This window comes from Pogona vitticeps, chromosome 1, assembly GCF_051106095.1.
Source record: "Pogona vitticeps strain Pit_001003342236 chromosome 1, PviZW2.1, whole genome shotgun sequence".
Classification (NCBI taxonomy): domain Eukaryota; kingdom Metazoa; phylum Chordata; class Lepidosauria; order Squamata; family Agamidae; genus Pogona; species Pogona vitticeps.
In genome coordinates this window covers 270,284,006-270,308,217 of record NC_135783.1, presented here as the reverse complement: position 1 = coordinate 270,308,217, position 24,212 = coordinate 270,284,006, and the positions used below count along the sequence as shown (strand labels likewise).

General features: G+C 40.5%; 1 protein-coding gene across 1 annotated transcript in view; it reads right to left on the bottom strand.

The window, feature by feature from the left end:
• Window positions 1–24,212, bottom strand: part of CSTF3 (cleavage stimulation factor subunit 3) — an 89,595-nt gene that overhangs the window by 2,527 nt on the left and 62,856 nt on the right. The window contains exons 4-19 of the mRNA XM_072985816.2: window positions 13,480–13,512; window positions 12,243–12,340; window positions 11,026–11,092; window positions 10,862–10,896; window positions 10,629–10,755; window positions 9,999–10,076; window positions 9,645–9,807; window positions 9,010–9,119; window positions 8,520–8,636; window positions 8,270–8,344; window positions 5,317–5,460; window positions 5,123–5,225; window positions 3,875–3,944; window positions 2,359–2,554; window positions 397–550; window positions 43–137 (exon numbers count right to left, since the gene is read on the bottom strand). Of these exons, the coding sequence (XP_072841917.1) occupies window positions 43–137; window positions 397–550; window positions 2,359–2,554; window positions 3,875–3,944; window positions 5,123–5,225; window positions 5,317–5,460; window positions 8,270–8,344; window positions 8,520–8,636; window positions 9,010–9,119; window positions 9,645–9,807; window positions 9,999–10,076; window positions 10,629–10,755; window positions 10,862–10,896; window positions 11,026–11,092; window positions 12,243–12,340; window positions 13,480–13,512 (1,665 nt within the window). The remainder of the gene's footprint in view (window positions 1–42; window positions 138–396; window positions 551–2,358; window positions 2,555–3,874; window positions 3,945–5,122; window positions 5,226–5,316; window positions 5,461–8,269; window positions 8,345–8,519; window positions 8,637–9,009; window positions 9,120–9,644; window positions 9,808–9,998; window positions 10,077–10,628; window positions 10,756–10,861; window positions 10,897–11,025; window positions 11,093–12,242; window positions 12,341–13,479; window positions 13,513–24,212) is intronic.

Below are 24,212 nucleotides of genomic sequence, written 5' to 3'. Positions count from 1 at the left end.
CAGATTACAAAGACATTAAAATTAAAAAGCATGTATCCTGACCTGAAAACACACAGGAGGTGGAAGAAGCTTCATGAGAACGACAGCAGCAGGTGGGACAGGAAAGACACCGCCAGGGACTGGATGTAAACCTGGAGCTAGTTAAGTGATAAAACAATATGCATTTCAGTCTTAATTGGTCAATGGTTATGTTTTCTTAAAAGAACATTGAGATATTGACATCATTCATAAATACTAAATTGGCTTAGCCACTATTCTCAAAGGGCATGTTTGAACAAAAAATGAACTGTAAAATCAAGGAATCTTGCTTTTTTCTTTTTTTAAAAAAGAGCAAATCTGACCAAGTCAGAGGACAGCTTTCTTTTTAACCTTTACCCAATTTAGGGATCAGCTTACGTGCTAGATGCCTTGGCTGAAACGGAATCATCTGCTGGGTATCCGGTTTTGGATACTCTGGTTTCCTGTCTGCTTCATCTTTTAGCACTGGTACTATTGAAGGAGCTACAACAGGATCTGGAATTATGGTGGCTAGCTTTGCTCGAGAAACATCCTAGAACATGTATCAAGAGAAGAGACATCAATTACATCTTTTTCAAAAGAAATCTGATGACTATATCAAACCTATGTTGAGGCTAGGAAGCAGCCCAGCTACGACATGGGAACAATCTTCTGCACAATAAGGTTAGACAATGATCTTTAAGGTCGGTATAAAACTCCACAGCTAATGCTGCCCATTTTTGAGTAAGAAAAGTGATGCATCAGTGCAGACTAGTAACTATTAGCTGCATTTCAAATAAAAGTTCACCCAAAATGACTTGTTGCAAATAGTGCACATTATTACAAATGTCGGCAGTGCATGCCCCTATTGACTCCCAATATGCAGTACTGTATACTTGTAGAATAGAAATAACCTTTAAAGAGAAATACCCTCTCTTAGCTTCTTGATTTTGAGCATTGATAAAACAAGAAAGTTGAAATGAGTATTTGTTTAGTTCTCATGGGAGCCAATGTGAGTTTAACGGTTTGACTCTTAACAAAATATACTGTTTTGGAGAGTCTGTGGCTCAGTGGTGCTTTGCAAACAAAAGGAACCAGGTTCATTTCCCAACATCTACAATTAGATTGGGGAAGGACTCCAGCCTGAAATGCTAGACAGTCAATGCCACTCCATGTCAGAACAAGATTAGGTGGATCAGTGGTTTGGCTATGTATAAGACTGCTACCTATCTCTCAGGGCCTCAGGCAGGAAGAGTTCAGAAATGTTTGGCTATACTTTGAGAGTTTTGTTAGATGGCAAGAATAAGCTACATCAATATTTCAGATATAGGAATATGAGCAATATCTGTGACCAAAGATATTTTTAAGGCAGGTGATTATTTTAATTTGATTGGAACAAACTAGGAATGGATTTTATTGTGGCTTGCTTGCTATCTTCTAAAGAACTGCTCTTCATTTTGCCAGGCTGGATCCAGGGTATTTCTTTTACTGATGGAGGAGTTCCATCAGTAAACAAAAAGTGACTCTACCCTCTCTTCAGGGATCTCTCCTCACTATCACATTGGAGCTTACCCACAGAAGTAAGCTCCCCAACCTCTTCAGTGCTTTTACAGAAGAATGGAGGAAGAGGTGGAAAACTCTTTTCCACCAGCCTAGGTGTAGAGAGAGATCTGTGACCCAGCCCCCCATGGGGGGGGGACATAAATTGTTCCATGTTAATCATTTTTATTACATAGTAGGTCTTTCAAGTGTAACAAATCACTATGCACTTAGAGTGAGTTTCTAAGTACCAAGCTTGTATTTCACCCATGGGGAAGAAAACTGTCCCTCCAGTAGACAATGGAACAGACTATCCACACAGAGGTGGCAGGAGCTCTTTCACTAAGCACATTTAAGCGAAGCCAGCATAATCACTTGTCAGCGATGTTCTGGCTGCAATCTGCCTTTGTCCAACTCATGGTAATTTCCAACTTTTATTCTATGGAGTGAGCTATTCCCATAAACAGCTATGTAGATTATTAGAACTGCCAAGCTGCAACAATGTCAAGCAGACTCCACATGATGTTTATTAGAATAACAACAACAATGTACCATCAAGTCATTTATGACTTATGGTGTGACTTTTCAGGGTTTTCCAGACAGAGAATATTCACAAGTAGTTTACCATCCCCTTTTTCTGGGGGTTCCCTGGATGGTGATATTTCCTTAGGATATCATTCTCAATCCTCACCTAAATGCTTACAACTTGCAAAATAACTTATGAGAAGTTAAAATTTTATTGAGTAAATAGAGGCTCTTTCATTAACAGTATTACCACTGCATCTTTTCTCCAGGTGCACATACTGGAAATGTCCTCCTTACCTTGTATCCAAGGGCTTTGAGTTCACTTGCAGAACATGGGTATAGATCCATGAACTTGTATCTGTCTACTAGTAGAGCTGTTTCTTTGCCCTCATATTCTTCTTTGAAGGCTGTAAATCTCCGTTTCTCCACTTTCAGTATGCTAGCCAGATCTCCAATATTACTTTCAAAAGCTAAAAATCGGGCCCAAATCTCTCTGTATAGGAAAACAGGGAAAAAAAACCAAATGCTTTAAAGAGAAGCAATGCATAAGGATGAAGGGAGAACAGTCAAAATTATGGAAAGGCAGGTTTCTCAGCTGTAACTGTAGTTCTTTGAATGGTTATCTCTGTACTCACATATATGGGTCTGTGCAGTCTTATTCTAAATCTCCCCAAGCAAAGGCATATTCTAAATATTCAGCAGCTCTATTCTGCATGGCTAAGCACATCCTAAGGGATTTCCCTCAGTTCCAGTCAAGCAACAGTGGAAAATGAGTAGCATGACAAAGGGGTGGAGGGTGGGTTGTGTGAGTTCATAGATCATGACCCAAAGAACTGCAGTTAAACAACCTGTACTATTTTTTGCTTAACCTTCTTCTCAACCTGCCTTTCTTCTTCATAGCAGGCATGAGACCCATACATGTGAGTCATTGACACTATGAAGAACTATATATTTCTTGTACATGCAGGTTATCTATTGTCAACGATTGGGCAATCCTCTACAACAGTGGGTCTCAACCTTGGGTTACCCAGGTGTTCTTGGACTACAATTCCCAGAACCCTTCACCAACAGCTATGCTGGCCAGGATTTCTAGGAGTTGTAGTTCAAGGTTACACAAGGTTAGGAACCACTGCTCTACAACACTGCTCAGCACCCACGAGGCTTCAGAAGGCCAAGCCACTGCAAAGTGGGCCAGCTGCTTATCCACTGACTAAAGGGCTAGCTATCACGTTCTTTCCTCTGTTTTCTTGCTCTGACAGGCGACCTTGTGCTAGCATGAAAGCTATTCTATCAAAAGAATGGGAGAGCAAAGGGGACTGTTGCCATTTGCCAGTCAACTAGGGATTCGAGTAATTTTTCCATCCCATAGCCACCAGCCACAGACACATCCACAGGTTGGTCACTGGCCTGCTCCCCTTGGCTACCTCCTGAACCAGACGCAATCACTGGAATTCCCTGCCACTGGTTGCTTCAATTTGAAAACAAGTAGCAACAAGTAGCAACTACCCATACAAATCAGAGGTGAGAAAGACAACTTAAACTGTTTTTAGATTGGCTAGATTTACTTCCCAACAGTCTATGCCCCATATATCTCCACAGCAGAGACTGATTCTCTTAGTATTACCACCAAAGCACATTCTGGCATGCAAGGAATGAAATGCACAGACAATTCCTCCAGTCCTATGGCCCCTTCTCAGCAGATTACTCCATATTCAGGACTAATGTGAAAATACAGGCTGCAAATTATCCCTTCCAATGATATTATCTACGTTACTCAAGAGACCACATGGAACATAATATTGGCAATGCTTACCCAGATTTCTCAGGTGGGAGGCTCCCTGAGGTTAATACACGCTCAAACAGGACTCTTGTATTATTATCCTCTGTTTTGAAAAAGTTTTTTAAAAGGATGATAAAAACAAGCTTCATTTTAAAAAAAAAAACAATGCTTTGAAATGGTTTTGATTCCAGTGAAAGCTTCAAAACACTATATGCTAGACATTATTTCTTTGTGGATAAAATTAGATACTCATGGCAGATTCTCCTATTATTTCTGAAAGCATCTCATAATATAGTATATCAGGGAGAAGACTTTTTGGAAGTAGCTATCGAAGTCTCACTTTTACTTTCCTCATGCAAAAAATACTTACAACTGAAAGAAGAGATACAGACAATAAGACAACCCAAATCTTTTAAAACTCCATTTAAAAATTACTGGTAGCAGCAACACACTTAGGTATGGACCCGGAAGTAGCTACTCAAGATCTCTTAGGACCCTTTAGCTTCTATATTTATTGTCTCCCTTTAAACTGGGTGCCAGGAAGAAGGAAAGCTATTCACTGTGTAAGGAGACAATGAAGATGGGCCACCTGATGCTCCAGTCAGATTAGAGGACACTGGGGGGCAGGGCTACATACTCTGATTATCACCCAACTTGTGATGGCCTGTAAGATCCAACCTCTGCTTTAGACCTTCCACTCTGTTTAAAATTCTTATTTAGATTAGTCATCAATCTATAGAACAGTACTGGGTTTTTGAGTAAAGAGACCCAGGTTGTATTTAAACCACATTATACCACTTATTTATATATAGGTGTGCATTACATGCATCAACACCAACATTTTCTACATGCTCCTGAAGCTGATTTTCTTCAACTTATAAATACCTGTGATGAGGTATAAGACCTGATGAAACAAGCTTTACAGAAATGCTTGAATAGGGAAGTCCACTGCAGTTAATTGCTGGCACCTGCAATCTATTTTCATCAGAAAGGTGGTGTAGACCAGTGGTTCTTAACCTTTGTTACTCGGATGCTTTTGAATTGCAACCCCAGACAGGACAGCTGGTGGTGAAGGCTTCTGGGAGTTGCAGTCCAAAACTCCTGAGTAACCCAGGGTTAAGAACCAGTGGTGTAGACCTAAGCCCAATATGACCAAATGCAAGGTGTGTAGCTTCACCGGGCTTTTCAGACTTCCTTTGATCAATGAGGGTTTCCAGATATGAGAAACAGATTTCACCCCAAACTACAATGTCATGAATCCTCTCCATTCCCACTGCTTACCATTCAGATGAGAAAGATAATCAATATATGCCAAGACGTATTCTGGAATGTCTCCATATTTCTTTAATCCCAACTCAAAAATTTTAAAGGCCACTGATTTGTCCTGCAAATATCAAACATGTATTAGCTGAAGAAGAAAAACAATCCAACCCTAAAAAGCTGAAGCAACCATTTCACTCATGGTGCATGATTACCTTGCTGCAATAATATTCCATCAGAGCAGCCGTAACATAGACATGATGGCGCGTCCGGGCATCCTCTCGTGCCTTCTTAAATATCATTCTGCCAGATTTTATGCCTTCTGCTCTCCTTGCAAACTTCATATATTGAATGTAAACCTGAAAAAGTGCAGGGATTTTTTTGCGTTGCAGCTCAGTATTCCAAAATCACCACAGCATTAAAGACATGGTGTTCATTACACAGTCCCCTATCTCTTCATTCACAGATCTGAATGCACAGTCAACAGAGTACCATACAGTATATGTAATGTGGTTTGGCTCCCAAGTAGTCCCTAATAAGAGAACATTTTATATTGCAAAAATGTACTATCCAATATACTTTGTCTCTTTCTTTAAGAAAGCCCCAAATAATACGGAAAAGTACTAGAAATAGAGTGGCATAGAGTGAGTAAGAAAAGTCAATTCACAGTGACCTGATCTCCATCCAGTTGTGTATATATGGGAGCAGTCCAGGCTGCACATGCATAATGCTGTTATAAGATCAGCAGTCACACAAAGCAATCTGTTTGGACATTGGGTAAACTAAATCTTCTTTCTTGTATTCCTAGACAGTTGGTTGTCAGAAGTCCTGATGGTCTGATGGGACTGCATACAAGCAGCCCCAACAGCTGGAATACCTGACAGATGGCAAGTATACAGCACCTATCTGTCCATATGACTTCTAATCCAGCTAAGGAAACTCTTGGGTACATCACTCCTTGCCAGACTGGGATCTGTTACTTTTACCTCTTGTCTAAATATTCTACCATTCATTATATATCTAGTACTATGGATGCTGTTAAAATTACTATAATCAATAATTCTATTTATTATTGCTCTTAATTAACACTCAAGGATAGAAACTGCAATATCTGACACCTTTTATATTTTGCTTTCCACAAGTCATGCAGAAAGCAAAACTATAACGTCTTGACTCCTATTGTGTCAAACAGCTGGAATAATGTATAAACAGCAGTACAAAATATGCAATATTTTTTTATTTCAGAAGGACAAATTGCTTACCTGTAACTATAGTTCTTCTAATGGACATCTGTAAATTCACAAATGTGGGTTCATTCTGTACCTGCATGAATGTCCTTGGAATCTTCCACAGCCTAAAAGTAAGTGTTAAGACACGCCCTGTTCACTACTCATCCACCCACCCTGAGGATCATCTTCAGTTCTGGCCACTGATTCAAAAGAAATAAGAGCTGCATGACAGACTCAGGGGAAGACAGGTGGGTTGTGTGAAGTTGGAATAAGGGACTTAGAAAACAACCAAGATGGAGGACAGTTTGTGAGGGAGGGCTCATCTTCAGAGTCTTCTGTTTACACCAACATGGAACAATCAACATGGGAGGAGAAATGATGTCTATGGCAACCAGGTGCCTTTTCTCTCTTTTTGTGTGTCTGATTTAAATGTCAAGTATAAGGTGTTAGTGTGATGTGGCTTCAACATTCTGGAGGACTTTGGAACCGAGGCAATACGACTGCCAACTGCCTAGGTTGGAGTGATGTGGAGGCTGTTTCCTGCATGAGTGTTTCAGTTCCAATGACTCTGAACATGAAGTCTCTCAAGACTGGCTAGTGTATGAGACTGTCACTAGTGAATAGAGAGGTGGTCCCTGATAGTGTCCACAGGTTTTGTCACCTAGCATCATATGACAGCGGTAATAAGGTGGAGGGAGAGACCACTCTGAGCCAGGAAAAAAGTTATAGCATCCTGGTAGAACTGAGGAGGTTATCTGGAGTCCTCTCTCGGCCAGTGATGGTGCTTTGCTGCTCTTTTACCTGCTGAAGTCATCTTTGAGAATCAAACTTGATGCTGAGGACTCATGGGAACACTCTGAGAAAGTAAGTGATTCCTGCAATGGAGCATCCCTTGGGCTATGGCAGGGTTGCAAAAGCTCGCCTGAAGTTTGCCAAGCAAGTTGGCTCCACTCAGTCAAGTGACTGAAAGCCAGCAACAATGCCCTATTCCAGGTCATTTCTCCCTCTGATGTTGACCATGGCAGACAAAGTCATCACAGTTCTCATATTCGCTTGGGGCCTCGATGTGGAACAACAGATGTTGGAATGACAGTGGCAGAGATACTGCTTTGGGTAGAGATGTTTGGCCCTTCTGTTTCTTGGGTTTAATCTTTTTTTACCTGAATGTCAGAATAGATGGGTTTCTTTTTTCCTTTTTTTGCATCGATGGTGTTGGTTTTGATGCTTTGGAAGTAGACAATCTGTCCTCAGCTTCAAGACTGGGAGTTGGGGCAGGTTGGCTAGGGTCTACCTGGGCAATGATTTTAGTGGAAGAAGTGTCAGCTTATAGAGGCGCAATAAGAGGTTTATTTCATGGTGGTGTACAGACTGAAGTTGTGGAAACCCAAGTCTCCTTGGAAATGGTATCGACAGCTTAAAGGACTTTTCCCACAGATAAAATTTCAAGCATGAATGGCAATTCCTAATGGCTACCTTCACTTTTATTTTTTTTTAAACAGGAAGAACAATAATGTGAGAAAGAGGTAAGAAAGAAAACTGTATATAGACTATTTTGACTACAGATGGATAGTACAGTAGTAGGCTGTAAGAAAACTCCTGAGATGCGCTAAGAAGGGAACTGAGGACAATCTTTGGGGTGGGGAGCTTGTGTGGTGAACAAGATGTGTTTTAACACTTTTTTTCCAAGTTCTAGAAAATTCTGAGGATGTTCATGCAAAACAAGTCCACATGTGTGATTTTACAGAGACCATGAAAAACATAATATTTCAAGGTCAAGATTAAAAGTAATTGTAATGTGTAAACATTACTGCATGGCTAATATGTCTACGTACTGTCACCTGGAATAATTCAGGAGCTGGGTAAAAATAATTAGCATGGGAAAATCTACAGTACTTTCATTCTTTAGACAATATGATGGAACACTGAAGATTAATCATACCAAAGTGGGATCAATATCTTCAATAGCTAGGAGTCGGTTATAAATACTATGTACTTTCTCGTATTTCATCCGGCTCTGAAGCAAATGAGAGGGGGAAAAAAACAAAACATTGTATCAGTTCAATTTCCACATGGCTACCAGAACTGTTCAAGGGACTTTGTAAGGATGAGGATCTCCAACCAAGACTATCAAGACAGATTTATTAGGTTGGTTCCTCTTGCATTATGAGATGCCAAATATATAGGCTCACCTCTTCATAATCTGCATATGCAAAATAAAGAAGCATATTCTTTTTAAGTAAAGTGCTAATTGCTCTTTCATATATGTTTGCAGCTTCATCACTGAACAGCTTAGCATTATTCATGTCCTGCAATCACATAAAAACAATGAGATGAAGGTTTTCAGACTAGGATGAAAACACAGTTTACTTTTGTACTTATTAAGAGATCTGTAACAGAATTCTGAACCAAACTGGGTGACAAGTGTTAAAAGCTCAGCAACCAGAACATATGGACTGAAGCCTCATTAGACAAGTGCCTTCATTACACAACACCAGCTGACATGTTTCACTATGCAATTATACTGATTTTTCAAGAAATGTTATTTTAAAATTCTTAAATATTGCATATTTTACTAAAACAATCACACAGTATATGACTTGGTAAAATTAACAGCTTTATTTTAAAATAACAAACAAAACCAAATACATTTTCAGTTTATCTCTAATCTCTTTCTCTTACCCCTTTCTCGGCTAGCAGCTTGCTGGATTGCTCAAGGTACTGTGCAGCTTCGTACCAGATATCTGGATGATGTCCCAATACCAAGAGGCATTGCTCATATGCAAACATTACTAGAAGAAGACGTTGAGAAAATACATTTCAGTTGTAGGTGACTTTTATAAAACATGTCTCCATGTTCTTGTCCGGGTACGACAGTTCATGAATTTCACTATGAATGTATACCTTATCATATCTGTGCATAATCAATTTCTTCAACTCTCAGCAACATCAAGTATCCTTCAAATAACTGGGAAAACTAGGGAATGCCACACAAATTTACTTGTGGTTCTTGCACATTCAACTGTTACAGCTCTCCCTCCTAAATTTTCCCCCAGGAAAACTGGCTATTTCCATCCATGGAAGTTCCCAAGAATGATAATTTTGCCTTCAAACAAGGTACCCTTAGCTTGCTTTCTCACTTCCACCCACCTCTGTTTTTGGTTTGTGACAAATCGAAGGAACTTTAGCAAACAATGCAGTACTAGATTTGCGTACTGGGTAGGAATCTAGTGTTCCAAAAAAGGCACTAGGAGGACCTAATTACTACTTATTTAGTCTTATTATCACTATCCATGAGGGCAAAAATATGCCAATACCTCTCTTTGTTATCAGGGTTTGGTCTTCAGTACGTAGAGGATTGCTTTTTTCCCACTGTATATATTTCTTCCACATGTCTACCTGCTGAGCCTCCTGAGGAGTATTTTGTGGTGGGACAGAGGGAGCATTGCGGTCCAAACCTTTCATCACAGTCTCATATTCCTGGAGGAAAAAATATAGTATTGTACTGTAATTATAAAAGGATAAAGAAGAGAGCATTTCATAACATTGTCTACCTAATACAAAATGCAATATCAAATACTTTTTAAGCACACATTCTTTGTCACACTTGAAGAATTCAACAAATATCAATATTGTGTTTAATAAGAAGAAAAGGGCAATGAGTCCTTTACCTTGGCCACACGTCTAGCATTCATATAATCTCTACTGCGATCTTCAATCATTTTCTTAGCTAAGTGGATATTGATTCCCTGTGGGGGAGGAAAACAAGAATTTAAGCCTTGTGATGATGCACACACTTGCCTGGGAGGACATTCAACTGGACTCAGTGAGAACTACCTATAACTAAATCTGCATAGCATGCACTGCAAATCTGCCATTTCATCCTTATCTCCTGTGTCCAAAAAAAAGTTGAGAATGGCTGATATAAACTATCTTGGATTTATTAGAGGAAGGGTAAGATATCAAAATAATACACTGATACCACCCCACATATATATGGAGAAGAAGCTGTAAAGATCATAATTTTGAAAGAAAGCTCTACAATCATCCTCTGCTCACAGCTTACTTGGGGGGGGGGAGCTCTCTTGTGTCTTTTCCCTACGTTCCATCCTGTCCAATTTGGACAAAGGCACTTAAAGGCAATACTTATTTTTTAAACAGAGAGGGAGAGAGAGAAATGGGTTTGCAGCACTATCCACCTTGCCACAGCAGGGGAACCTCCCTACTACCAAGGAAGGAAAAGAGCTCTCTTAACTTCTCATCTAAATCAAGGTGGAATGACAGGCATCCCTTTCATTTACCTCTTCGTACTTGTTATAATCTCGCCACAGCTGTTCAATGTTGATCATTGGGTTTACACAGCCTCGCTGATAAACTCTGCGGACAGCAGTTATCCTTTGGTTTTCTGCATAGGATCCTACTGCTTCACTAAATAGTGAGGCGAGACAGTAACATGTCAGCAATTACACACTGCAACCTGTATGAATATCGACATTGCATTAATTAACAGAAAAGAACAATTACTTGTACTTACACGCCTTTCAAAAAATTGATGTAATCCACCCAGATCTATGTAAAAATATATAGAATCAAAGGATTCAAAGTTTAGTTTTTCATCTCTTTCTGCAGAAAGGCAGCATCTAAATTTAACAAATAAATCAACATTACGAAAACATAAAAGATTTTAAAAAACCATACCTGGTATGACATTATTTCCATGCCAATTTTATCCAGAGCAAAATCATATGCTTGAGCCATTTTCTCTCTAGAAAAAAGATACAGACGTGAGTACAAATTTTAAATGGCACGTCATATAAACAATGTTCATAACATACTAGTAGGAATTTCAGAGTACTGCAATATTTCAAGAAAGATTACACCTTATTTCTTTCCCTGATGGCCATCTCCCAGCAAAGTGAAACACCGTCTGTATTATTAGCAGAGCTCTTCTTAATTCCACCTACTCCACTTTCATTTAAAATATACTAGTCAAAATCCTATTACAAAAAACCACAAGCGCAAGGGCAGTCATGCAGCTGTTCTCTGCCTCTGATAAGCTGTCCTTTGTGTGACTGGGCAAACAACCAAATTTTAAAACAGGTGTGCAAACAGACACACAACGGACTGCTACCCTGTGGAACAGACTGCCTGAACAACTACCCTTGCACTCTGTGTTTCCTGGGACGATTCTGGTCATTGTGGTCAGGGCTGCAATTAGAAAGGCCCATTTATTTATATTGGGGCACAACCTGCTATCCATGGTGCTCTTGTTATGGGCTCAACACTGCTGGTGCATGATTTTAAATAACTTTGGGAACTGCACCTTCATTGGACTAATAGACACCACCAAAAAGAAACAGGCCATCCTTGCTATGGTTAAGTTTCAGAAGTGTCAGTTTATTCATCATAATGACTAGCTGATCAAGAGGTATCTGTTCTACAATGACACAACAACCACAAAAGTGGTCACAAAAAGTGTACAACATTTTGCTGCCTGAAGCAGAAACAAAGCTGGTTCCAGGCTCCACTCCTGCTAAACAGCCACTAAACTGTATTGTGCCAGATCATACTAGTCCAGCCAAGCCAGAAGCTATGATGAGCCACAACACTACTTCTGTATCCCACCCCAATTCATCTGGAGCTTCTGCTGCATGAGCCTGCAATGGACGAGCACCAGTTGCTTTCCTCTCTTAAGTGGCAGCGCCGTGAACTCCCAAGTGCTCCTTGCTACCTTGCTCGAAAAGCATTTCCTTCTCAAAGTGAGGCATCAGGATTGAGATGGCCGCAGAGAAAACATGTACCATGTGACTTTCCCCAATGGCAGGGCAGGGCAGGTGCCAGAAGGAGTAATCTAATATTACCTTTTAATGGGGGGGGGGGCTAAAAGAAGTGAAAAGCAATCTGTATTTACTTACTTATAACTGGGTAGCTTTCCTTTGGTTTCTCGCACATATGAAAGGTAGCATTTCCACAGATCAATATGTAAAACTTTCATAAGGCACCTCTGAAATAACTATTTGCATTAAGGAAAAAAGAAACAGAAATCCATGAAAAATTATTAGCAAACCTTAAGATTTTTAAAATTATTTTGGACATTTCTTTCAGGATAGTGGTGTGTATCCTAGCAGTGGCACATTTACCTCTGGCCGAGCACCTCAACCTACTGGCCAGCATCCCTTAGCACAGCTCTGTGGATGCAGCAGAAATGCAGTCACCTGACGTGGCAAACTGCCACTAATTAGAGCTCCTTTTTTGATTTTAGGCTGCACACTATTTCATCACATTACACATGGGCCGCAGACAAGCTGTTGTTGCTGTTGGTGGTCTCATTCCAACTGCATGTATTTACTAGTAATAAATGTAATAACATAATGCCATAATCACATAAAAGTCCTTCTTAAAAGAAGCAGGCTTTTGTATTTACAGGTTCCTTGGTGGGACACAAGATATTAAATGTTGAAAACGCTGTTTTAAGAGGGACAATTTCAGGAGTCACAGTCTTTCTTCATAGTGTAAATATGATATCAGGGCAATGAAATGCAGCTTGTCTCAGAAATCTACACCAAACAACACAAAAGCTTTCTCCCAGAGCTCACAGATGGGCCACACCTAAGAGCCTGTGCGGTAGGTACATGAAGGATTGATTGTCTCCACATGCCCACCTCTGGATCTTAAGATCTTCTTTGAAAGCCGTTCTATCAATGTTGTTGTTGGCTGATGTGTAGCATGAGACTGTGGAAAGAGCCTCCTCAGATATTTGATTGCTTCTTAAAAATTAGAAACCATATTTCATCCACTTAAGATACCAATATACAAACACGTAAAATAAAACTGTTCATATAAATAACTGAATTGTCCCACCTCTTAGTGACATGCTTGTCAAAGATATGTATACCCATGTATCATTTCAGTGCAAAGTAAATCAAAACATGCTCTAGGCCCTCTAATCACTACTTCAAATTTGCCTTATCTGACCTATGGTTTCACAATGATTTTATATGTTTCATTGTATGCACATTGATTTTTGTCTTTGTGCGAGCATGAGAACATGAGCTTGCCGTTGTTACTCCCCAAATCACTTAAGAAAAGAAGACAACACAGTTCGTATGTTATTTTTCTAAACCCATTTTAATGGAGGTTGTATTTACATACCTTTTCTACTTTATCATAGTTTTTTGCTTTAATCTGTAAAACAAAACAAAACACAAACAGTTAGGTCAACCTAATACCAAAGATGGTTACTTAGTGGAATGTAGTTGTACAACATATTTTATCTTTAACAGCAAAGTAGTTTGAAATATTATGATGAACCACTGTTATATTCATTGAAATAACCGGAAGAGAAATTCTTACTAACAAGACAAAAACAGAAAAATCTCCTATTTGCATGTCAGTTATTATTGAACAGGGAGGTGGTGGCGCTGTGGGTTAAACCACAGAAGCCTCTGTGCTGCAAGGTTGGAAGACCAGCAGTCATTAAAATCAAATCCACACGACGGAGTGAGCTCCCGTCGCTTCTCCCAGCTCCTGCCAAGCTAGCAGTTCGAAAGCATGCAAATGAGAGTAGATAAATAGGTACCACCAAGGTGGGAAGGTAACAGCGTTCCGTATCTAGTCACGCTGGTCATGTGACCACAGAAACTGTCTTCAGACAAACACTGGATCTATGGCTTGGAAATGGGGATGAGCAGCGCCCCCTAGAGTCAGATACGACTGGACTAAATGTCAAGGGGAACCTTTACCTTTATTGAACTATTTTTAATTATTGAGTTATTTTTTATCGTGCTTCTATAGATTTCATTACAACTTGCATTCACTGCACTGTTGTTCACCCAATCTGCTACAGAACAAGACTGTTTTATGGCAGCAAAGTCAATGGGTGTTGTGAAGGGATTCATCAGGGAGAGAGATTTCCCATGTCAACAGATCCCCCCAGCTCGCTACACAGCTACATGGAAAAATGTGGACCAGTCTGAAGATTGCCTGCCTAACATTGTTAGGCATACAACATATATAATGCTACAGAATGTCCTACACAAAATATTCTAGGCAAATATATATGGAATATTTTTCTTGAGCACAGAGACTGAAAGCCACCACTTTGAAGATACACGTTTCTCCCCAAACCCCAGCTGTAACTGTGGTTTTGTATAAGTGAGAGAAGTGCTAACAAACAATTGAAAGATGCAATAACTAGTTTTCCTCAGATAACATCTGATGCATTCAAGGGCTTCCATTTCACAATAAAGCAGAACAAGGATTTCTTATGTAGCTTTTCATAATATCCTTCAGCCCAAACATGGACAGCCGTCTTTAAAAGGACTGGCTTATAGATGTAAGGAAGCATTTCACTTCAAAATTATTTTGTGGGCACCGCCCTGCTCCAATCATGAGCCACCTCACGTATCTGTTGAGACAGAGGTTGGAAGTTTGATTCCCCACTGTACTTCCTCCACAGGGGCTGGACTCAATGATCTGTAGGGCCTCTTTGAGCAATTCAGTTCTAGGATGATTATGATTAATAACAATCTTGCAACACTGGATTTTATTGTTTTCCAAGTACTGCAACTCCTCTCCCACACTAAATCCCATACTAGCTGAAGAGAAAAAGAATTGTTGCCTATTAATTTTTTAACTACTTTTCCAAGATAAGTAACCAAGCTCACTCAGAAATACAAAGAGATCCTCAAAATGCGTGAGATTCAGAAATTCAAGGCAATTCTCAAGCTGCAGAACCACAACCTTGCTACAGGTATCAAAGTAAACCCACATGAGGCGAATATGTGCATAAGCTGTATTACAGAAAAATATGATCGGCTCTCATTTCTACCAAGTACTAACAGAAGGAGCACCAAGGTGCTGGATCATATAACAGTGACCTGTATGGGCCATTTAATGTGCTATCACTAGAACACAATACATATGTCTTAACATTGGTGGATGATTTTTCAAGGTACTGTGTCACTTACCTACTGAAGGAGAAAAGTGAGACACATGAGATGCTCAAGAAGTATGTGGACATGGTGCACAAATGAGCATGAAAGAAAGCCCAAGGCATTTCAGATAGACAATGAGGGTGAATACCTCTAGCACCATACACATAAGTCTTCCTGAAAGATCAAGGCATTCTGCACAGGAGAAGTGTTGCACACACTCCTGAGCAGAATGGAACAACCAAAAGGAAACAGATCTATTTTGGAGATGACGAGATGTATGCTCAGAGATGCAGCCACCCAACAAACGTTGGGATTGTGCAATCATGACTGCAATGTATCTCTAGAACAGATTACTAACCAAAGAGCACCACAAAAACATCATCTGAATCATGGCATAGCAGAGCATCATGTGTGAATATTTTAGCATTTGGAAGCCTGGCATTTGGCCACATACCAAAACAGGGAAGACACAAACTGGACTCTAGAAAACGACAGACTATTTTGCATGGTTATGCCCCTGGGAGCAAAGGCTATAAGTAATGAACTTAAAACAGGTAGTCAGTATAAGACATGTGGTTCATTTTCATGAAACATACAAAGCTGACAAAAGAGAAACTATGTTAGATACTTCTGAAGGGCAAGCATATTGGTACAACAATGTCAATGTCTTCATAACATGAGTCAAAGAGAGAACAGGAAGACAATGACAGTCATCATACTTTCATTGCAACCCAACAAAGGTGTACTGCCTCCTTGACTGATCTACCTTGCAAAGTTGTCACCAATGAATGAGCCAGCGACTTGGGAAGAACTGATACCAGTAGCTGAAGCTGCCAAAAGGAGAGTAGCAAGAGAAAAGATAGAACCACTACACAAGAATGAGATATGGACTCTGACCAAACTATCACCAGGAAAGAAAGCCATTGAGTGTAAGTGGGTTTTCAAGGTGAACAGGATGCAGAGGGATAAGTGGAATGTTACAAGGTTAAATTGGTTGCAGAAGTATAAAGAATTTGATGATGCCTTTGCTCCTACTGTCAAGCACAGCACTATAAGAATGCTCATGAATGCAGCGGCATCTAAGCAGATACAAGTCAAGCACCTAGATGTCAAGACTGCATCTCTACATGGAGAGATTGAAGAGGAACTGTATATGGAACAGCTACCCAGCTTTATTAACCAGAAAAACCTTGATTTAGTCTGAAAACTAAAAAAAGGCCTGTGTGGACTGAAGAAAGCAGCTCAAGCCTGGAATGAGAATTTGAAAAAGATGCTACTGCAATAAGGTTTCAAGCGAGGTGATGCAGATCCATGCTTGTATACCAGAAGCAGAAATGGGCGCTGCTTTTATTTTTGTCTATGTTGATGACCTAACTGTAGCTACTTAACAGGAACAGGAATAGAAAGAAACTATACACCATCTTGAAAAAGAGGCTGAAATAAAAGTGAAGGGATGAAACATACTATTTGGGCATTCAAACTGAAAGGGAGGCAGGCAGCTCATATCTGCTGAATCAGAAACAAAGCATTATTGAACTTGTAGAAACACTAGGTCTCCAAGATGCCCACACTGTTGTAACACCCATGAAAAGCAGAGAGGAGAGTGAACCCCTACCAAATAAGAGCAAGTATAGAACAGCTATAGGAAAACTTTTGTATTTAACAATCACTACTAGATATGACATAGTGAGTGCTATAGGACTACTGAGAAACAAAGTTAGTTCACCAACACAGGGTGACTGGACAGCTATCAAAAGGGAACCCAGATAGCTGAAACGAACTATAGACTTTAATGAGAACTTCTGGATGGCTCAGTGGTTTAGGATCTGGCAGTGGAGTGAGAGCTTGGGAATTCGATTCCCCATTATACTCCCTTGATAGGGGCTGGGCTTGAAATCCATATGATTGCTTCCAGCTCTGCAGTTCTAAGATTATTATAAGCTAAGACTGCCAGCCAACAGAAACCCAAAGCTTGTAGGGTACATGGATGCAGACTGGTACAGTCCACTAATGAGCTATTATTTATGCATGGTGATAGGCCTATTTCAAAAGCTAGTCATTCATTCATTCATTCATTCATTCATTCATTCATTCATTTGATTTATATCCCGCCCATCTGGTCTGGTCGACCAGATAAGCAAAATGTTGTAGCTTTATGTTCCACAGAATCAGACTTCATTGCTGTAATAGAACCATGCAGGGAATTCCTATGAGAAGCTAGAGAAGCTGCAAAAGGACTTTGGGAATAGATGAAGAGATGCTAATCCAGATAATGGAAGATAACCAGCAATGCATCAAACCATCACATGAGATGAATTCACATACCAAATACACTGCCATGAGGTATCACCTGGTATGTGACCTGACCAAGAAGGGAATCATCCAGATGATCTACTGTCCCCCTGCAGTTGTTTAGTCGTTAAAGCAAAGCAAAGCGTGCTGCTTATATACCGCCCCATAGTGCTTCAAGCTCTTTCTGGGCGGTTTACAAGTCAATTATGCAGGCTACACATTTCCCCCACAGCAAGCTGGGTACTCATTTTACCAACCTTGGAAGGATAGAAGGCTGAGTCAACCTTGAGCTGCTACCTGGGATTGAACCCCAGGTCATGAGCACAGTTTTGACTGCAGTACAGCGGTTTAACCACTGCGCCACAAGGCTCTTAAGTCGTGTCTGACTCTTCGTGACCCCATGGACCAGAGCATGCCAGGCCCCCTGTCTTCCACTGCCTCCCAGAGTTGGGTCAAATTCATCTTGGTAGCTTCGATGACACTGTCCAGCCATCTCATCCTCAGTCATCCCCGTCTTCTCTTGCCCTCACACTTTCCCAACATCAGGGTCTTTTCCAGGGAGTCTTCTCTTCTCATGAGATGGCCAAAGTACTGGAGCCTCAGCTTCAGGATCTGTCCTTCCAGTGAGCACTCAGCATTCATTTCCTTCAAAATGGCTAGGTTTGATCTCCTTGCAGTCCAGGGGACTCTCAAGAGCCTCCTCCAGCACCACAATTCAAAAGCATCAATTCTTTGACAGTCAGCCTTCTTTATGGTCCTGCTCTCACTTCCATACATCACTACTGGAAAAAGCATAGCTTTTACTATGTGGACCTTTGTGGGCAAGGTGTTGTCTCTGCTTTTTTAAGATGCTGTCTAGCCTTGTTACTGCTTGCCTCCCAAAAAGCAGGCATTTTTTAATTTTGTGGCTGCTGTCACTAACTGCAGTGATCATGGAGCCCAAGAAAGTAAAATCTGTCACTGCCTCCATATCTTCCCCTTCTATCTGCCATGAGGTAATGGGAACAGTGGCCATGATCTTAGTTTTTTTTATGTTGAGCTTCAGACCATTTTTGGCGCTCTCCTCTTTCACCCTCATTAAGAGGTTGTTTCATTCCTCCTCACTTTCTGCCATTAGAGTAGTATCATCTGCATATCGGAGGTTGTTGATATTTCTTCCGGCAATCTTAATTCTGGTTTGGGATTCATCCAGTCCTGCCTTTCGCATGATATATTCTGCATGTAATTTAAATAAGCAGGGAGACAATATACAGCCTTGTTGTACTCCTTTCCCAATTTTGAATCAGTTGTTCCATTTCTAGTTCTAACTGTTGCTTCCTATCCCACATATAGATTTCTCAGGAGATAGATAAAGTGGTCAGGCATTCCCATTTCTTCACGAATTTGCCATAGTTTATTGTGGTTGACACAGTCAAAGGCTTTTGCACAGTCAATGATGCAGAAGTAGATGTTTTTCTGGAACTCTCTGGCTTTCTCCATAATTCAGCGCACATTAGCAATTTGGTCTCGAGTTCCTCTGCCCCATCAAAATCCAGCTTGTACCTAGTCCACATACTGCTGAAGCCTACCTTGTAGGATTTTGAGCATAACCTTGCTAGCCTGTAAAATGAGTGCAATCGTACGGTAATTGGAGCATTCTTTGCACTGCCTTTCTTTGGGATTGGGATGTAGACAGATCTTTTCCAGTCCTCTGGCTGCTGCTCAGTTTTCCAAACTTGCTGGCATATTGAGTGTAGCACCTTAATAGCGACATCTTTTAAGATTTTAAATAGTTGAACCGGAATGCCATCACCTCCACTGGCCTTGTTGTTAGCCATGCTTTCTAAGGCCCACTTGACTTCACTCCCCAAGATGTCTGGCTCAAGATTAGCAACCACACTATCTGGGTTGTCCGGGACATCCAGATCTTTCTGGTATAATTCCTCTGTGTATTCTTGACACCTCTTCTTGATGTCTTCTGCTTCTGTTAGGTCCCTCCCATTTTTGTCCTTTATCACGTCCATCTTTGCACAAAAGGTTCCTTTAACAGCCCCAATTTTCTTGAACAGATCCCTGATTTTTCCCTTTCTAGTATTTTCCTCTATTTCTTTGCACTGTTCATTTAAGAAGGCTCTCTTGACTCTCCTTGCTATTCTTTGGAAGTCAGCATTCAATTTTCTGTAACTCTCCATATCTCCCTTGCATTTTGTTTCCCTTCTCTTCTCTGTTATTTGTAAGGCCTCATTGGACAGCCACTTTGCTTTCTTGCATTTCCTTTTCTTTGGGATGTTTTTTATTGCTGCCTCCTGTACAATGTTACGAACCTCTATCCAGAGTTCTTCACTCTGTCCACCAAATCTAGTTCCTTAATCTGTTCTTCATTTCCACTGTGTATTCATAAGGGATTTGGTTTAGATTATACCTGACTAGCCCAGTGGTTTTTCTTGCTTTCTTCAGTTTAAGCTTGAGTTTTATTATAAGAAGCTGATGATCAGAGCCACAATCAGCTCCAGGTCTTGTTTTTGCTGACTCTCCATCTTTGGCTGCAGAGAACATAATCAATCTGATTTCGGTATTGCCCATCTGGTGATTTCCATGTGTAGAGTTGCCTCTTGTGTTGTTGGAAAAGAATGTTTGTGATGACCAGTTTGTTCTCTTGACAAAACTCTATTAGTCTTTGCCTTGCTTTGTTTTGAGAGCTTTTCTGGCTCTGCCTCCTTGCCAGATGCCATGGCCTTGAGGCTGCCCCAAGGCAGTGGACGAGGAGGGATCCCATCCACCTGCCTGAGACTGAAGGACCAAGTGAGCTGGCCGGGAGCCAAACCTGGGAGGGACAATGAGCCACATGCAAGGAAAGGGCCCCCCATGCCCAGGATCAAGGAGGAAAGGGAGCCTTAAGTTGAACGACTGTTCTAGAGATTTTTAACATATAATAGTGCTAGTCATTGTGAGAGGTGGTGGTGAAACTGAGCTAATCTCTCCATGTTTCTTACTCTTGTAGCTCAAAAGATAATTAACTAAATTCTCCGAGAGTATCTTCCAGTTGATTTTCATAATAAGAAAGTAAACAATTGACTTTTAAAATAGCAAAAGTATCAGACAAACGTAATTTGCCTTACGAAGTCTAAGACAATCTTTGAGATGAACTGGACATATGGCTGACAATGGAAGATAGGAGGGCCTGGCGTGCTCTGGTCCATGGGGTCACGAAGAGTCGGACACGACTAAATGAACGACGACGGACAAATGGCACTGCCAGGTTGTCTGTCCTTTCCTCCCTTCTCTTCCCTCAACCAAGAAGGAAACAAATCCCAAACCATGTATTTTTAACGTATTTTGCAAATAATACTTGTGATACATTTGCTAAATGCAAACTTACTTTCCAAACACTCACTCTTATGCAGCCAAAACCACATAAGAGGGGGGAATTATAAGGCTCAGTGGAACCCCAGGTTTGAAATACCAAGAAAATAAGCCTAAACAGTCCAATGAGGACTGAATATGCTCAGCACTGAAAACTAATTATGGGAAAGATGGTAAACAAGGGGGAGGGGAAATAGAATGGCTTATCCTGAAAGATATCATGCCTTGCTGGTTGTCTTCCTGAATAATGCAACATTTTATTGGAAGTCCCACTTGTTCTTCGCAAAAAATATATCACACTAGCTGACACAAGTAGGATTATGAGAAAATTGCATAGCTTGTAATCAGATCACAATTTGTTCAAGGTGAAATCAAGTCATGCATCCTTGTATTGAAACATAATATATGTTTGCATACAAATGAAAAGCATTAGAATAGCCATATAAAGAAAAAAGGAGGCAGATCAGAGCTAGTTCTAGAGCAAAGAAAAAATAATGATCCTTGACATTTAAAAATACAAAAAGAAGGCAACATTGCAAAAATAGCTGTTGAGATCCAGCTTTCTTTTGTCTATAATGGCTAAGACTTTTGGAGGACTGATTCAGATCCTCCAATTGCATTACAGCTTTTGTAATGTAATGCTCAAAGCTCTGATGAACTGATTCCACTGACGGATGTCCATATTCCAGAAATTCACCTCAAGAAATTTATCTCAAAAAAAGGGAACAGCTCAGTGTATCAGTGCCTCCAGTGCTACATTACTATTAAATACTCTGAAGTAAAGGAAGGTTTTATATTGAATCTTCCAGTCTACTGTCTATTTGGACTCATGAACAAACAAGAGTCTTCAAACACTTTTTTATATAAAGGAAGTTAATTTGAAAGATTTCTAAAGAATTTTTTTCTCAAATGCAATTTCAGAGTCAGGACTCAAAAGAAGACTATGAGACATGGAACGTTACCTGAAACAAGAGCAACTAAGACAAAAATGCCGAAGTGTCTCACACTTGTACAGTGTCACCCTTGAATTATCTGTTCTATAGATTCTAGTGAAAGAAAGCAAAAGCTGCATGCTAGATGTGAGACAGTTGCCAAGGAAAGTGCAGGAACTGATGTAGTATTTCCAAAGCAGCACGGTAACATCCAAACGCATGAAAATAAATGGGAAAGTTCAGTCATTGTCAGTGTTCCTATGTCTCCTATTAGCATAAGGGTACTCATCCTTCATATGGACAGAGCCAGAATGAGAAAAAAAGTAACAAGGTACTGTTGATAAGGGGGAAAGTAATTCTGATAACATCACCAGTTTGCTTTTATCTTTTCTTTCCTTTGACCAGGGGAGCTGGGGAGGGGACTGTAAAGAACACAGAAAGCTGTCTTTCATCAAGCTAGACAACTAATCTACCTAGTTCAGTGCTGACTGGCAGCAGCTCTCAAAGATCGCGAGCAACTATCTTTCTCCGTCTGACCTGAAAATGCTGGGGACCAAACCTTGGACCTTCCATATACTCTGCTGCTCAGCCTTAACCAAAGGTTAAAAAGCCAGGGGAATTATTCTGTTACAACAGCAAAATATCTCTTTGAGTTTAATTTTAGCACCCCCTCCAAAAATTCCTAAGAATACAACTTAAATTTAGATTGTAAAATGGCATATGTAGCAGAGGAAGATCCTGACATTCATGGCTTTTGTTTTACAAACATGGATTCATACTCAAGACATCCATCATACAGGATTTCTATTTTAAGTACTAGTGTAGTGGACAGTGTTTTGCCAGAAATACTAAGGAACCACAACTCCTTCACAACACTTCCTGCATATTTATTACTACAAACACTGACTTGGCTTACAAGCCACTTTTATGTAAAATGACCAGAATCCTATTATGTTCATGTAAGGTTTGCATAATAGAGACATGGTGATGCTGCGGGTTATCTGCGACCTTATCTAGACACGGAGGCACTCACTACCTTAGTACTTGCGCTCGTAATTTCTAGATTAGACTACTGTAACGTGCTCTACGTGGGGCTTCCTTTGAAGCTGATGCGGAAACTTCAAGTGGTGCAGAATGCGGCAGCCAGACTCCTTACTGGAGTGAGAAAATACCAGCATATCTCTCCTACTCTGGCCATGCTGCACTGGCTGCCCATCCGTTTCCGCATTGACTACATATAAAGCCATAAACAGTTTAGGACCTCGATACTTGGCGGAACGCTTACTCCCAACTAGTTCTACCCATGTCACCCGTGTGAGCCAAGAGGTGAGGCTGAGGAGCCTGATGCCGAGGGAGGCCCGGAAAAAAAGAACTAGAAACCGGGCCTTCTCAGTGGTGGCTCCTCATCTCTGGAATAACCTACCCCCAGAGATTCGCGCTGCACCCTCGCTGGGTACTTTTAAGAACCAACTAAAAACATGGATGTTTAGGCAGGCCTTCCCTTCCAGTTAATTCCTGTCCTCTTTCCTTTTTTCCCTCTCTTTATTTGATTTATTTTTATTTTTCCCAACTTATAGAATCATCTAATTAATTAATTGTTATAAATATTTTAGAACTTGTTATCATTTGTTGTAAGCCGCCTAGAGTGGTCGAAATGACTAGATAGGCGGGGTATAAATAAATAAATAAATAAATAAATAAATAAATAAATAAATAAATAAATAAATAAATAAATAAAAATAAACCGCAGAAGCCTCTGCGTTGCAAGGTCAGAAGACCAGCAGTCATAAGATCAAATCCACACGATGGAGTGAGCTCCCGTCACTTGTCCCAGCTCCTTCCAATCCTTGCAGTTCGAAAGCATGTAAAAATGTGAGTAGATAAATAGGTACCACCTCAGTGGGAAGGTAACAGCGTTTCGTGTCTAGCCGCACCGGCCACGTGACCACAGAAACTGTCTTGCGACAAAACACTGGCTCTATGACTTGGAAATGGGGATGAGCACTGCACCCTAGAGTTGGACATGACTGGACTAAATGTCAAGGGGAACCTTTACCTTAAGGTTTGCATAACATCCCACAGCAACTGATGAGTTGCCAGAGCACATTTTGACTGCAGAGTTGCATGCATGGCCAAGAACACAAACAAGACATGCCACAACTTCTCATTAATTAGCTTCATTTAGCCATAAGTTACAGTAACCTTATGCAAACACCAATAGGAGTCTTTCTCTAGGTGATTTTCCATATGAAAGGGAAAGGAATTCTCTGAGAATAGTAGTTACACAGAAGGCTAAGAACAAAGATTTTCAGCTATCCAGCTATCCTTTTTCTCTACTGCACCAATCCAGTGCCCTCCAGATGTACTGAATTCTCATCACCAT